At 42.1% G+C, this 16,171-nt stretch overlaps 1 protein-coding gene across 1 annotated transcript; it reads right to left on the reverse strand.

Annotated features, from left to right (window-relative positions):
* Nucleotides 1-14,938: 14,938 nt before the first annotated feature.
* Nucleotides 14,939-15,541, reverse strand: LOC121963753 (transmembrane protein 275-like). The gene has a single exon (XM_042514008.1). It carries the CDS (start codon nt 15,539-15,541, stop codon nt 14,939-14,941), a length of 603 nt encoding a protein of 200 aa, XP_042369942.1.
* Nucleotides 15,542-16,171: the final 630 nt, after the last annotated feature.

The following is a 16,171-nucleotide window of genomic DNA, read 5'->3' on the forward strand; positions in this document are numbered from 1 at the left end:
GCACAGGAAGTCACAGATGTATCCAGACAACCACTGATGGTTCGTGCGCAGCTCAGGATGCAGATAGGCAAGAGGTGCATCAGCACACACACACACACACAAAAACAAATAAAGAGCGTGAGCAAAGGGTTGAGCAAGAGCAAGCCAAGGGGACATTAGGGACATGATGATGTTGTCAGTGTCTGATGTAAATTGGAGAATGACACAGTCAACAGACACGGCTGGCTGCTCGCCGCAGTAACACGCCGGGCCGTGACACTGACAAATGGAATATTTCAAAGGACTTAATCAGAGGAAATGGGGTTTGGTCTGCAGGTGACACGAGTCCCGCTCCAGCGCTCACAAAAAGAAAACTGATTGCCTGCCTTGAAACCCCCACCATCTCTCTATTTCTCTGTGTGTCTGTCTGTCTCTCGCTGCCTATCTGACTCTCACTGTTTCCCGTCCTCACTCGCCTCAGTCACTACAACGCAAGTGGGGGGTTTAGCACAAGCATGTCGTTCAATTAGATTCAATCAGAGATAGTCTGTGAAAGCCGTGCCAATAATGCCAATGCAGAGCTACAATATACAGTCGACTGTAAAGTTCTGCAGAGCTACAGCTCTGTATATTTACTCCTACAGACTGTATGAGCGGCTGTGTTAAAGCAAAAGTCAAAGACACAGAGGTGCTTTAAGCTAGATGCCTATGGCACCAGCCTCCCAATGGCAACAATATCGACGTTTAGCAGGTATATTGTTTGCCATGTTTAAAATCTTGGTTTCTGTAATTAGCAATAGATGCAAAGAACAGCTGAGAATAACAGTAATATTGTTAGTAACACAGTTTTTTTGTTAAAAAGTAAGTAAGTGAAGTATTCTATCCAACAACTGAAGCAATAGTTTGACTCAGTGATGTGCCGTGACAAAGTAATAATACTATGTTCAGTATTTTTGGAGGGTATCTGAGTTTTTATATTTTTGTCAACTTTTACTCCACTACGTTTCCTAAATCAAATGTTTATTTTACTCCACTGTATTTCCCCAAAGTATCCTAGTTGCTTACTACAGAAAAAGGGAAGGAAGGGAGAAGTGGGGAGAGATGGACGCACTCCTTTCCTTGTCGGGATTTAAATAATTTGGTCCAAAAACATTTGGAAACATCTAGAAGAGCCGAATGATTTAATCATGTTTATCCCTATTCAGATTAGCAGTGCTAAACCAGAGGTAAACCCTGGTGCGCTTGCTCTATGGGCCTCACAGTGCAGAAGATTTGGAGCATTACATACAGCAGAAATAAAGCTTTTCTGGCTTCATGCACCTCTGAGAAACTTTCACAGGTTCCATAAACGGGTGCCCACCTCCAACAATATATCCGGTTCTCTTTATACATCCAAGGGATTATTTCCCTGAGGAACGTGAAAATCTGTCCCAAGTTTCATGACAACCCCTCCATTGGCTGTCAATGAATTTCACTTCAAAAATTTCACTCCAAAAATGTCATCCTAATGGTGACCCTTGAAGAAAAGACAGGGATAATCAAAGACAATGTGCTTCATCCTCTTAGAACCATGAATGTTTGTACACAATTCAATGATTCATCCAAGGTTGTTAAGATATTTCAGTTTGTCCGGGGTGCCCAGTAGCTCACCTGGCAGAGCGGGTACCCCATGTACAAGGGCTGTGTCCTTATCACAGCGGCCATGGATCAGACTCCAGTCTCTGACCCTTTGCTGCATGTCATTCCCTCTCTTTCCCTCTTTCATGATTACCTGTCCTATCTAATAAAGGCAAATGCCAAAACAAATCATCTTCAAAGATAAAGATTAAAAGATATTTCAGTCTGGAGTAAAGACATCTATCCCTTGATTCTCCATCATAGAAAAATGACTATAGAAGTATAAAAAGTCAACACAAAGCCACATATATTGCTGTATGCGGACATACACCATACAGCAACGTACCAACATGGTCATAAAGCATGCACAATAACATTGTGTCCGTACACACTTTGCTCGGCTCAGTGCGCTGCAGGTCACCACACAGAGGTAGATCAACAATGATAGATCTCCCTGCTTTTAACCCCAGGAGATGTGGGGGCATCCTGCGCAGTGTAGGGAAAGGACAGCAGGGAGGGGAAACAACATTTGCAACAATGGATGAGGAGGTGAAAAGAACACCTCTAAGAAGCAAGTTAAGTTTATATAACTTTCTGCAGGCTACTTCATTTTCTAAATAAAACAAGAACAGAGTTAGTCCTAAAGATTTCAGAGTTCTGGGACACATATGAAACAAAACTCTCCTGCTGGTAATTAGCCTTGTTAAAAACTACCACCCAGAAAGTAGCAGCAAAACCCCCAAAAACGGAAATCCATCTCCTAACTCCTTTGTTTCCAGGAGCGGGCATAGCAGTGCCACCAGAAGCTGCATGCGTCTATGAGATTGGTGATTTGGTGCCTCAAGTCCAGTAGCCCCACACCGGGTATGAATCATGGCAAAGGGCCGTTGCCCTGTCACAGCGGCTACAGATCAATGATAATTACCACCTTGACATGAGTACGCTTATTACTGAACAGGATCAGGGACAGGGGCCCGAGCTGTGGTGGCCGTAGGGCCCAATCGATACTCCAGGAATAATGGCTCTCTGGGGCCCTAGATTGGACTTTGCCACTAAACAAGCCATTACAGCTGCACGCATGACAGCTTAGGTCTAGATATGCGTCCTAACTCTCCTTCTCCTGGAGGCCTCTCTCTTAGAGCCCGCCTCACTATGGCTCCCACATGCCTCAGTACTCAATCTTGTCATGGACTGTTATGGGCAGGCGAGACACATGCCTCTGGCTTTGAGACGTGTTAACCAGAAGTGAGTGATTGGGGGAAGCATGCTGCTACAACACAATGTGCTCCTGTGCAACACGCCGGTGAAAGGGGCCTTGCAATGTGACCTGATGATTGCCACTGAGTATAGAGATCAAACACAGCTGTAGCGGTGTGTGTACACACGGACGTACACACAAACAAAACACACACAAAAGCAAGCACATCAATGCGTCTAAGCGATGCTGATCCGTCTATGGCAGCCCTCATCTTCTTTTCTCTTTGATTTTTTACCATTTCCCTCCTCCAGATCCCTTGTTTTTTTCCCTCTCCTTTTTTAATCCGGTCATACCTGTAATCGGGCTCTGCGACAGGAAACTTCAGAGAATCAATTAGTCCTCGCCTCATCCGGGAGCCAAGACGATTCCTCTCGACTTGAGCCGCAAACTCCTTCTATCAGGAGTCATTCTGCCTGCCTAACACCCAGACTCCTCTCTCCTGAGCCCGGATAGGTTTGACTCTAAGCCTCTAAAACGTTGACAACCCAAAGCGCCTTTCTCTCGGCAAGCCCTAACCGCCTGCCTCACCCCGGCCCCTTCTCCTCTTTCTAGCAGTCGTTGCTGCTAAATAAAGAAGGATTTGTTTTTCCTCCACGACAGAACTGTGATAATGATGCCGCGTTACGGTGGTTTCATCCACAATTTAATAAACAGTCCCTTTTAAAAGAACTCAAACTACATCTTACGCTAAAGCTCGATAAAAGTGGATACGAGAGAAGCTGGTGACTCTGGGCCTCTCTTTGTGCCGCTGCTGAAGAGGCAGCATTGTGGACTGTGGTGTTTTTAAAATGCCGCCACATGGCACAAAAGGAAACCTGGGACTCTTCTGCTGGCTACAGCAGGCCCTCGAGTGGAGTCTGGAACAAACAGAACATTGAGGGGTCAGATTTAATCCCCCCGCCCCTGCCTTTTGTATTCAGATTAAAGACTAAGGAGGATTTGCAGGAGCCTGGAGTCTCTTGTTAAAAGACTGTGTTCTCCACTTAACCTGCAATTTACCTGTCACTTAAGCCCGCTGCAGCGATCATCCACACCTCTGGCAGTGAAAGGGGCTGTTATTTTTTCACAACTCCGAAGAAAAGCTTTATGTTCACTTGAGCATAATGAATTCCCCGACAGATGCTGATTAAAGCGGCAGCGGTTTGTGAAAGATACTTAACACTTTGGAAATAAACAGATTGCCGCCACCACACACACACACACACACACACTTCTAATAAACTAGAAATCACTGCTTTACAAGTTGGCTGTTCTGATGACTTCGGCGTGTATTCTCCAGAGTGCTGTGAAAGAGATGCCTTCAGGTCACAGAGCTGAAACATATTGTGAAGCTTCTTGACTTGATTTGTATTGCAAACCCTCCTCATCTGCTATACTGCAAAATCCTGACCTTCTTTTTCCCTCCATAACCCTCTCACAGAGGCCCAGCCTGATTCATCTTCCCCCAAACCAAGTCAGGGGGAATAAATGAAACTGCCGCCATCATTCTACCCCACCTCATACATTTCATCCTCTCCTGTGAGTTGTCTTGCCCTGCGCTGGATGGTCATAACGCCCCTCTAAATCTTCCTCCTGAACAGAATTCGCCAGGTCCACAGCGGCTGTAAAGTGCACCATTCGTTTTCACAGCACAGCCAAAAGGAGTTATGGGAGTGATGTTGAGACATTATCAGTCACTCATGGGCTGCCAAAGCTCTGTGAGCTGCCCCTTTAAAAAAAAAAAAAAAAAAAAAAAAAAAAAAAGCATGTGCAGATGCCCACCAAACAACCGCACGGCTCTTGATGGAGCTTTACACAAGTCTTTGATACGTCCCTTAATCTCCACTAAACTATCCCACTGGTTTTAACACCCTTACGCATTAGCCTATGTCTTATAACTTAAGAGTTTATCATTGCGCGCTAAATTTAGACGCCCTTTCTTAAGACTCAGCTTGGGAGCTGTGTGCATACAGCGTGCAAAATTATAAACCTTCCCGAAACGCTCATTGTTTTAGGAATCAGTACCTTCTGCAATTGAGCCATAACAGATTAAAACAGTTTGGAGGAACTATCATGTGGATGGAGGAGATAGTTTTTCACTTTGTTTGTTTGGAGGTTGAAATCTAAAGAGAGCAAACTCTTTCAGAAAGCCTGAAGCGAAAGCGCCAAAAACAGAAGTCTGCTGAAACCCTCCATTTGATTCCTTTGTGTTAAAGAAGATCACTGTCTGGTGTGTTTTATTTTTAGAACATTCCCCGTCCTCTTCCTACTTTTCTCTCCTTCTCCTCGTCCCTTTCTCAAACAAGTCTGCTCTCTCTGGTGCCCGTGAGAGTTGCCGTCTTTATTCTGGAGGAACCCACCTGTCTGCCTGCACATCAAACCCATCCCTGGTGGGCTTCTGTGTTAAATTCCAAAGTTAAAACCCATTACTGAGCTATCAGCCCACTCATAATGCTGTCTAACGACCTCATTTCCCTAAGTGTTAGCCCTGTCAGTCACCAGAGGGCCTGTCAGCTCGGCCGCCCATGTCCGAGGGTCCCGGCTGCTCTGAGGCATCACCGCCACCGCCGCCGCCGCCGCACACCTCGTCTCAGCCCGTCCTCATCAAAAACAGGATAGAACGCTCAATCTCTGAAAACATGTCAAGGCAAAGTGACTGGGGACACAGGGGGTAAGAGACTTTGGAATGAAAGTGCCGGGTATTTCATTTACCATATCCACTCTATTAGTCAGAGCGGCACAGTCAATCAGGGGCCCATTTTGATTCAAGGGGGAGTCGGGGGAGGGAGAATTGGGACACGGCAAAATGGCTGACGGTCACGGCGTGGCTATTCCAGCTCAGCCCAAATCAGTTTGAGGAAGTTTGTGTGTATAAAATGGATTATTACCATTTGGATGCAAAACGTCACCGCCTGTCCTTGTTAACCAAGGAGGCCTGCACTGAGCATGTGCAGGGGAGGAAAAGTGACGAGAGGGGACGAGAAGGGTCGTAGCTGTGTGTCTCCCAGCGTACCTTTCTGTGAAATCATTTGGTAAATATGGAAAGGGGCCCCTAGGCCACACAGGCCTGGCCCCTCTTTAGGAGTGGATAATTGACTCCTTTTCCTCCTTGATAATTCATTGCTTGCATATGCCAGCTAATACATCAGCTGAAAACTGCCACGGCCCTCATCTCCCCTGACACACACGCGTGCGCACACACGCACACACACACACACACACACACACCCCACCACCACCACCCAGAGGAATGAGCGACTGCGGAGAGCATAAAAAATGGGGATGACAAATGGGAGCACTTCTAGATCTATGAATGAATTATGTCTTCTAAATACCTTGAGCAGAGGCAACTGTCAGCTGGCGTCTATACTAATCTGGGACAAAATATGACCAGCTCCGCATTAAAAAGGAGGGAGCAGGGCTGCTAGAGAATGAGGCGAGAAATGAACGAGCAATCAGGCCATTAAAATGTGGTGTCTGATTCAGCTTTGGTGGACATTTGCACATTTATCACGAGATGGAAATATCCTCCCCCTTTTGTCATTTTAATACGGCCCCTTGCATTGAAATAGATTAGGATTATTCCAACAGGACAGAGATATCATTTGTTTTACAATAGCCGAGTCAGCACTCACAACAGTCATTAGGAATTAGATCAAGCCGGCTGCTGTTTGGAGGGACACTTTGCAAACTGAAAAGGAGGATAAAATTAATGTCACTTCACTTCAAGAGGTGGGGTGTTAAACGCCTGTGCTACCCGACAACAGAGGTGGGACGGAAAGACAAATGGCTTATACAAAACGCCGGGGCGAACCGTATACGAGCCGGGGCCTGTGTATAGGAAGTTCAGCGTGCATGAAACACATGAGGTCACTCACCTGGTGATGATTATGTTCACAGAGGAGGTCAAAGACACTGTAACCTTGCTATTGTTCTATCTTCTGAATATCTGCGAGTGGAGTGTATTACCTGTGGGAAATGTATTTTTTCAGGCGGTTCAGAGACGACCTGGCTGTGGTTCGGGGCCGCAGGAGGATCACTGCATCCCTCGGAAACGCGGTAAGCTGCAGGCAGGAGGAGGCGCCAAGGACAGTGCAGCCACACCGGGCACTTTGAACAAGCGCAGTTAGAGGCCGTGGTGCGTTCAAGGTCCAAACACTTTGGATGTGGGAAAGTTAAAATTTAGAAAACTAACAAACCGAACATAAGGAAATAAGTTACACCTTTAAAGAGTCACTTTGGAACACAACATGCTTGACAGGTGCTAATTTTAAATCAGTATAATTACACACAAAAGTAAAAGAAATAACATATAAAGACAACACTGTGGTAGTTTATGTAAGCTCTCTACTCTAAACAACTATTTGTTTCTTGAGAAACTGCTCTGCTCCAATCAGTTTCAGATCAATAGCAGCAGCATATAAAAAGGTAGTTTTGGCCCTCTTGAACTCTTAATTCTAAAAGGAATAAAATATGTTGAGCTGCATCTTGTTGAGTAGTTGTCTTCAAAACAATTAAAGTACATGGACACATATTTGGGAACCTCATCATGAACAATTTTCTGTCTAAATCCCAGCTTGATTCATAGGAATCTATTAACAACTTTCATCAATTAAGCATACAATTTTTTGACGTAATAGTCCCATAAAAGATTTGTTCAACACATGTTTTAAGACACATAAAAAACACAGTGGTTTGGGTTTTTTTTTTAATAAAAAACAATAAAATGTTTTTTAAAAAATCTCAATCTTAAATGTCCGGTATGTAAGATTTAGGGGGATGTCCTGGCAGATATGGATTATAATATCTTAAGTATGTTTTCATTGGTGTATTATCACCTGGAAATAAGACTGTTTTCTTTACCTCAGAATGAGCTGTTTATATCTACATAGGGAGCGGGTCCTCATCCATGGAGATCACCATGTTGCACAGCCATGTTTCTACAGTAGAACAGAAAGAACAAACCAAACACTGTCTCTCAATAGAGACATACACATTCATCTGGCTGGCCACCGTTAGCAGCCCCTCCATGGCAGGAGCGTCAGAAAAACACACATTTTTTAACACCTTTTTCAGTGGTTTTACCAGTTTTAATCACCAAGCCTGTTTGTTTTTGAGAGGAAGAGACCTCCACAGATAATTCAGCTCCAAGTTAAAAACTTCTTAACATTGAACACTGAGGAAGACTTCTAAACAGAAGTCTGAGCTGGTTGCAATCTGCAACAAAACCTGCCACAAAATCCCCCTTAAATCTTGCACACTGAACCTTTAAAACTACATCCACTCATTATCTCCTTATTAGAATTATGCAAATATTTTCACTTAAAAAGTACAGCAGCTACTGTATGTCTTCAGCTTTACTGAGAATGGACTGATGAAAGGTCCACTCGAGGTTTTAAAATCACAGGTGTATAAACTGCATGTTGACAACTAAACTAATTGTGACGTCACAAACTCATATTGCAAAAAAATGTCTTAATCTTGAATTTCAGTTGAGCAGAGATACACTTTCCTCCTTTGGCAGATAAAGTGAGAACATCCCTCTAGTGCACATAGGTCATTCTAATATTCATATTATTTCATATTTGGTTTATTTGGTCATTTCAATGTGTAATTGCCAAAACAATAAGAAAAACTTAAGACTAATACATTTTCTCATGAACAAAAAGGAGCAGGAGGAAGTAAAACTTAAAATACCTGCCCCTTTCTTACAGAGGATACTGCAGATACAGATCCAAATGGCCAACCTTGCTATATTTACCTTTTTTTTCCCACAAATCATTACACATAGCATTACTGTTACTCAGAAAGTTGACCCTATATACACACATCAGACTTTTGAAATTAAACTTTCTTCTGTGATCCTCGTTGTTGGATCTTAATATGAACAACCTCTGTAGATTTAATAATAATCAAATAATCAGTTTCTGGCTTTAAACATGACTAATAGTGTTTTAAATTAACTAACAGTGAAGCTAAAACAACAATGTTAAATGACGCATTTTGAGTGGAGGGGGCCCTTTAAACCTGCACTTTCTGTAGGGGTTTTTACACTTAGCTTCTAGTTTATTAGTACATTTAACTGTCCAATACACTAACCCGACCATAATACCAAGAGGTGTCTCTGTTTGGTCTTTTTTCTCAGAGGGCATTTTGACATGTCACAGTGGTAACAGCACAGGTGCACTTGATTAGAGTTAGTGTCATCAGTAACACCTGTGACTTTCCTACTATGACAAGTCAAAATGTGCGGTAAGAAAGGCCTATTAAAGTATTTTGTTAGTCATTTACATCACATGCTCATATCATAACACACACACAAAAAAAATCGCACAAACTGCAGAAAAATGAGTAAAGTTGATTTGTTTCCTATTAACAGTTAACGATAAAAACTGAACTTTCATGTCGGACACAGTCGGGCCGCATTAGTTTTAGCCAGGTGTACTTACCGTAATGTGGTGGTCGGGTAAAAATGCGAGACTATTGTTGAGTTTTCTAAGCGTTAGACTGGTTTCCGTCGTAATTTCTAAACAAATGTGATTTAATATAGAGCCAAAGACTGTCCAAACAAGCCCTGTTAATGTCCTTACCTCGAGGTGAGCACGAGCACCTTCACCTGGTATGGAAACCATGGAAACACCGTGTGAAGGGCGATACTGCCCTTTAGTGGCAGAACTGGATACAGTTAATTACATGATTTTTTTTTCCCCACTGCTATTTAAATTTAGAAATGATCTTTATTGATATATTTTTATTTGTGGAATGCGTGGATAAAAACATGAGATGATGATGTTATTTTAATCTTAATAAAACTATCATTATTTCTGATGAATGCAGACTCAAAATGAGAGAAAACAAAGGATACCCTAGGTGAAAACATTACTTTTTCATGCACTGGTCAATTTTGGGCTTCAATACGATGTCTTCTCTCTGACTAATTGGAAAAAAAAAAACATAAAAAGACTGTTTTAACTGTTTATTTTGGTTCAGATTCATGTTCTAGAAATGTATGATAAAGCAGCATAATTACTTTTTTGTATGTTTAAACATACATTTTCAGAAAACATTGTAACACAAAAAGATGTCTTTATGTAAGCAGGCCTAAACTGGGGAAGTTTTATGCTGATATCTATTAGTTAGAAATTCTTAGATTTTTGCCCTTTTCATGTGTGGTGTCTTATTTTGGCCTAAACTGTATAATTTCAGTTTCTCAGAATCTGTTTTTTCTCATACAAACATTAAACTTTCCTCTTTTTTTTCCTATCTACATTTAATTCTCGAAAACATGGCAGAAACGTATTCATTTATTTATTTTGTGGCTGTTGACTGAGTAAAGAATTTTGAACTTGGCTTCATTCAGTGTTCAATCTTTTGTTCCAATATTGCAGATATTTAGATAATGCCTCATTTGCATGTCTAAACATACAATTTTAAAAAGCTTGTAATATTGTAGGTAGTAATCAACTGGGTTTAGTTTCATGGTGATATCCATTAGTCAGAATTCTCGTCCTTTTCACCTGTAGTGTTTTATAAGTCTAAAAAATGTTTGGCATTTTACAATAAAGGTCCTTTTGTCATATTGAGGCTTACATAGGCCTACATCAAACTTTCCATTTTTATTACTATCTGTATTCTGGGGGATTTACCAGTTGGCTTGTTTGTCATTCATAGCCTGAAAGAGTTAACATTTTGTTCTTGAAAACATGGCAAAAATATTTATGTATGCATGTATGTTAGGGCTGTCCATAGTACTTCAAGATATATGAAGTGATAAAAACAAAACAAACATATACATACATATATATATATATATATATATATATATATATATATATATATATATATATATATATATAAACACCCTCTCTAAAAACCTTTTAGTTTAATATGTTAACAAAATTATACAAGAATTTTGAACCTGGCTTCGTACAATGTTTAGATTTTTGTTTTGGAAATGTATGCAAATTAGCACACATTTTATTAGAAAATTAAAAAAAACTATTGTCATCTACTAGTAAAATTTCATGGTGATATCTATATTGTTAAACATTTTATCCTATTCACATGTAGTGTCTCCCCTTAACATAACATTTCTTAGCAGATGTACAGTCTTAATGAAAATGTTTTTGAAGCACCAAGCTACAGGGATGATATCTGTTTTACTACAGTGTAAGAGTCCTTCGTAAGTACTCCATGAGTGTTATAGGGCCTACTGTCTTCTCTCCACAAGGTGGAGTTATAAGACTTCAGCTCTGTCAGTGGATATGAATTCTTTTTTTTTTCCTTATCTTATGAAGCTCCTCAAATAATCACTTATTGAGCAGTTGCATTTGATTCCAGTTCATTGTACGCTCACTGAACACGCTCCTCGCTCTAATGATAGCCATTTGCATGAAAGTAATAGCCTCAGCCTTTTGTGAATCATTCAGCTCTCACAGACACACGTGTTATTATGAGCCTTTAGCCTCGCTATCATTATTAAATACACAAATTACTTTAATGAGCAGAGTGGAATGAAATTGAGATTGCAGCGCAAATTACGGCTATTTTATACGTTTTACATTTATCAAAAGACAGTTTTCTTTGACAGTAATATTTGAGGAATCATGTAATCGATATGAGGAATAACTTTCTTGTTTTGGTCAAATTATCTCACATTTATATTGAAAATAACCCACAAAACATCAATAAAAGGTTCTGTTTGTTGGTGTCAATGATTGTTACTCAAACAGATTTTGGGTGTCTGGAACTATGTCTGTATATTCTCTAACAACATGAGGATTTTGTCACTTTCAACACTCTGAAGCCTCTGTGTGTATGCAGTAAACCAGGGGAAGATTCTCAGCTTATTCTCTCTAAAAGGTCACCTGTAATTCTTCACCTGGGTGCGAAATAACTTGACAGAGGTCTGTGTCCTCCAGAGGCCGTCCACAGCACTGCTGGAGAATCTGTAGGAGTCTTGACTTCTTGATGAACCCAGTGACCCCACTGCTCTGAGAAATCCTAAAAAAAAGGTTCCTGGTCCTCGCTCAGCCCAGGAGGCAACCACATGTCCCAGAAAGAGAGCAAGCAGGGTGGAGGGCATGCACACCGAAAACACTTTTACAGGTGCTGGATAAAACAAACTAAGAATCAGACAGAAGATCTGCACACTGATGAAATCCCCCAGTAATTTGACAGCAACATTTTGATCTTCATCAGGCATCATCAAATCACCATCTCAAAGCAGACAAGCAACATGAAGACAAACACATCCATCTCTCAGATGATGGTGACCTGCTTGATTGAGAGTCAATCCACTCCCCCAGACCTCTTAACTCTTTGAAGCCTGGATCAACATTACTTTTCTTGTGCTGCATTCAGAAACCTCACAGTATTTGAACCCTGAGAAAATTGGTTTGATTTCTTTTTTGGAAACTTGGGAGGACGACAACACAATTACAGCACAACAGAGCAGGTGAGTAGTTGGTAATGATATTATATAATAATTCTAATAATTAATAATTAGATATTAAATAATTGTATTATTTAATCGTTTTAATCTTTTGGAAAATTGAATGAAGCAAAGGTGAGTATAATCAGGTTGCAGGTAAGTAGGGGCAGTTATCAGTTCTGAGGTGGAGCAGAGTTCAAGGGTCGAGCAGAGTTCGTAGAGAGACTGGGGTGAGCTCACGTTCAAAGGTGATAGTTCAGAGTTCGTGTGGGAAAATTATGAGGGTGGAGTGGACAGGCAGGTGAATGTATCAGGTAAGTTGCAGAGACACTTACAGCTGGGAGCTTGTATTCAAGGAGGAAGCAGAGTTGGCGTCAGGCAGGCAGCAGAGCAGACAAATCCAGTAGGAGCAGGTAACGGGATCAACGAGGACATTTGGGGAATCCATGTACCAGAAGAACAATAAAAAACCAGCAGCACTCACACAGAGGAGATGTTTCGCTCGGCAGGAGGCTCTGACGACGGTCGGTAGAGTGGCGATCTCTCTCTCAACGGAGCCGAAGCAGAAGAACACCTCACACCTCACAGCCACGGGCCGACAAGAACCACGAAGTGCACAGGCAAAACTCGTGGTTAGAGACAGAAGGCTGTTAGGTTTACCAGGGCAGAGACGAGGAGAGATGGTAAGAGGCGAGCCGAGTCGAAAACAGAAAAACAGTCTGAGAGTGAGTGCTGGAAGGTCCGGCATGGAAGCAAAGATAATCTGGCCAACAGTGAGTGAGGCTGCTTAAATACTGGCTTGCTTGGAGATGAAGAGCAGCTGGGAGCACCAGGTGGGGGTGATCAGGCTCATGAGGTGGAGTGGCCGGGTGGAGAGAGAGGTGGGGGCACAGTAAGTGAAAAAAATCCCATAGCAGCAGGAGAGAGACAGAGCAGACGGTGACAAAAAATGACTCAGTTACAGCAACTCTGCGCTAAATTAATTTCACCGTGCCACCTGTCAGAGCAACATGACCTTATTAATAGTCCACTGAAATGGGTTCAGGTGGCAAAGAGGTGGCAAAGACATGTCATCCACTTTATCCATTTTCGTCCGTATTTCTGAGTCACTCGATAACTACAGACAGCTACACTGCCTGCCTGCAGCCATTCGTTCGTGAGGCGAGAACAGCAGGCTGTGGCTGCTCTGTTATCTTTTCCAGTGGTTGAGTTGTGTGCAGGGATCACACTGTGTGTCTTGCTGTGTTTGTGGACGGCAGATGTATAATGATGAGAGTAAACAGGGCTCTCGCCTTTTCCAGCAGCTGTGTTGGGTCAGATGCCAAGTGATGGGCAACATGTCAGGAAGGACGGTCATTTCAGGAAGGACGTTTGCACTGCCGCAGCTGGCTTTTCTCAGATAACGGATGAATTATCTTTGCAAGCCATATACCTTCCTGACATGTATGCGCAGGGCTGTGTTTTATGGTTTTGTCCAAGTGCATGCTACACAAAGAGTCTCACTAAATTCTTGTTAATTTATAAATATTCAACAAGGTTTTAAAACAGAAACACACCATAAAACTGACATCAAGTAACATTTCAGCTTAAAACATACAGATGTCACTAACATACTGACAGTAACATAATGGCGCTACGACATGACATTCGCTAATTTGTTCTTCTTGACAGAGGTCACCCAATCACTGCAGCTGACGCAAGCATTTCAAAATAAAAATGATAACAGTTTTGTCAAAGTGTGTAGTAGGGGGAAACTGGCTGAGGTTTGCCAGGCTTACACAGGAACAGCTTTCATGACTCAGAGAAGCTTGGCTGGACATCTGCTTTCCAAACGTAGGCTGACAAGCGCTAACCACAGTCGATCTACATGGATGCAGGATTATCTGCCTTAACTGGATGTTTTATACAAGAGAAAGTATACAAACAGGCACTTGGATTAAGGTATCAGCTCCTGTTTCTTTTCTGGCAAAATCCTGGGGTAAGCATAAACATTTAACCACAACAGTGAATAAGATACAGTCAGAGAATTTTATAGTCTAGAGCAGCAATACTCAACTTGCTTTGTTTGGGGGCCACTTTTGTTTCTATGTTTCTAGGAATTTAGGCTATTTTAGGACATTTCTTAGATTTTAGGACATTTCTCAGATTTAGGGCATTTCTGGGATTTTAGAGCATTTGTTGGATTTTAGGACGTTTCTAGTATTTGGGGGCGTTTCTATGAATTTCTGACGTTTTGGACATTCTGAGTTCATTTCTGAGATTCAGGATTGTAGGACACTCTTGGATTTTACCACATTAGTGGCTTCGCTAAGCCATTTATTTGGGGTGTAGGGGATCCTCCACTGGCAACTTTTTTGATAAACAAACCCTATTTTTATGCTGTTTTATACACTCTGGCACCATATGTATACTAAAAGTACAAAAACAATATCCAGTGTGAATCAATTTTTTGTGAATTAGAAAATGGTTGTAGGGCTACTTGGCACCCTACTGTGGGCCAGATTTGGCCCATGACCCATAAATTGAGTATCAATGGTCTAGAGTCTTACAGTCTGCTGCCCTACTCTATCCGTAGTTTCCTTTTTAAAAATGCCAATCAGTCTTATCAGTCACATTAGAAATTTCCATCCTTTAAACAGCAAAACAACTAAGCAAACAGAATTCAGTCCACACTACGTAGAGGAAGTGTTCTGAGCAGGCAGCATCTGTGTGGGAGAACTCGCCTTGCTGTCAGAGGTCAAGGTGTTGCTATCTATAGTGACACCCACCTCTGACATGTGCAGCTCACCGGCTCCATCCTGGCAGCCAGCGGGCGGAGCGGCGTCGCCCCCGTGGCTGGAGCTGGACTTGTGAGAGGAGGTGGGAGAGTTGGTGGGGCTGAGCTGAACGGCTGTGGTGTCCTGCAGCGTGTGCTCGCTCGTCTCCATCTCAAACGCCACCGTCCCCATCCGGATCAGCCCCCACTTCTCAGCTCCTTTAGCTGTGTGGGCCATGTGGGCGGGGGGCCTCCTGCTGACCACACAGCACGCCGTGAAGAAGGCCAGGGCTATCAGTAGAAGAAGAGGCCCGATGATGATGGGCGGGTTGCCAGTGGGGATGAAGGTGCCGAAGGCGAAAGCTCCCACCAGTGTGATGTTGATGCCAGCCAGCATGATGCACAGGCCGCAGGCGCAGCACAGGGCCGGGGAGGGCAGGCTCTGGTGCCGCAGGGCGCGCTGCTTGGAGGCCTTCTTGGGAGCAGATGGCCTGGAGACTTTCTCAGGTAGTAGCACCATGTCTCATGAGAAGATCTGTGAGACAGAGAAGCTGAAGATCAGATGACTGACTGATCGCTGAGCTCATCACGTAATATCCTGATGAGGAGGAGGAGGAGGCTGAAGAAAAATGGGGAAATGCTTTGCTGTACAGCTTTAATTCACTTTAAATACTCCTCTGATATTTGATTATTTTAACCCTTTAAAACCTGAACAAACTGGCTTAATTCCTTTCAAAAACACAGGAGGAAATTTTCATGTTATGATTTACAAGAAAATTACCTGACATTTACCAAAATAAGAAAAGAATGAAGGTGAAAATAGGTTAAAAAGAGTTGTTTAAAAAAAAGATAAATGTATCAATAAAATAGTGACAAATAATCACAGTAATCATTACTATAAATATATTTTTTAATTGTAATTAACTTAATATCTCTATTTAAAACTAATTTCAAGTCGTTTTTTGTCTCCTTTTCCTAATTTCTTACAATGTGAGGGAGATCTATTGCCAAGTTGCACATTGCCTTTTTAGAAAAGTTTTCAAAGAAAATCAGTTTTTCTCAAGTTTCAATGTGAAATTAAATATATGTGAAAGGGATCTGAATAAAAACTGATGTCGTTGCAGATTTCATAGGTTTAAAAAATTTAATT

This window comes from Plectropomus leopardus, chromosome 3 (assembly GCF_008729295.1).
Source record: "Plectropomus leopardus isolate mb chromosome 3, YSFRI_Pleo_2.0, whole genome shotgun sequence".
Lineage (NCBI taxonomy): Eukaryota > Metazoa > Chordata > Actinopteri > Perciformes > Serranidae > Plectropomus > Plectropomus leopardus.

What these genes read in the sequence shown, in the direction of transcription:
- LOC121963753 (XM_042514008.1), bottom strand. Translation starts at nt 15,541, where the DNA reads ATGGTGCTACTACCTGAGAAAGTCTCCAGGCCATCTGCTCCCAAGAAG.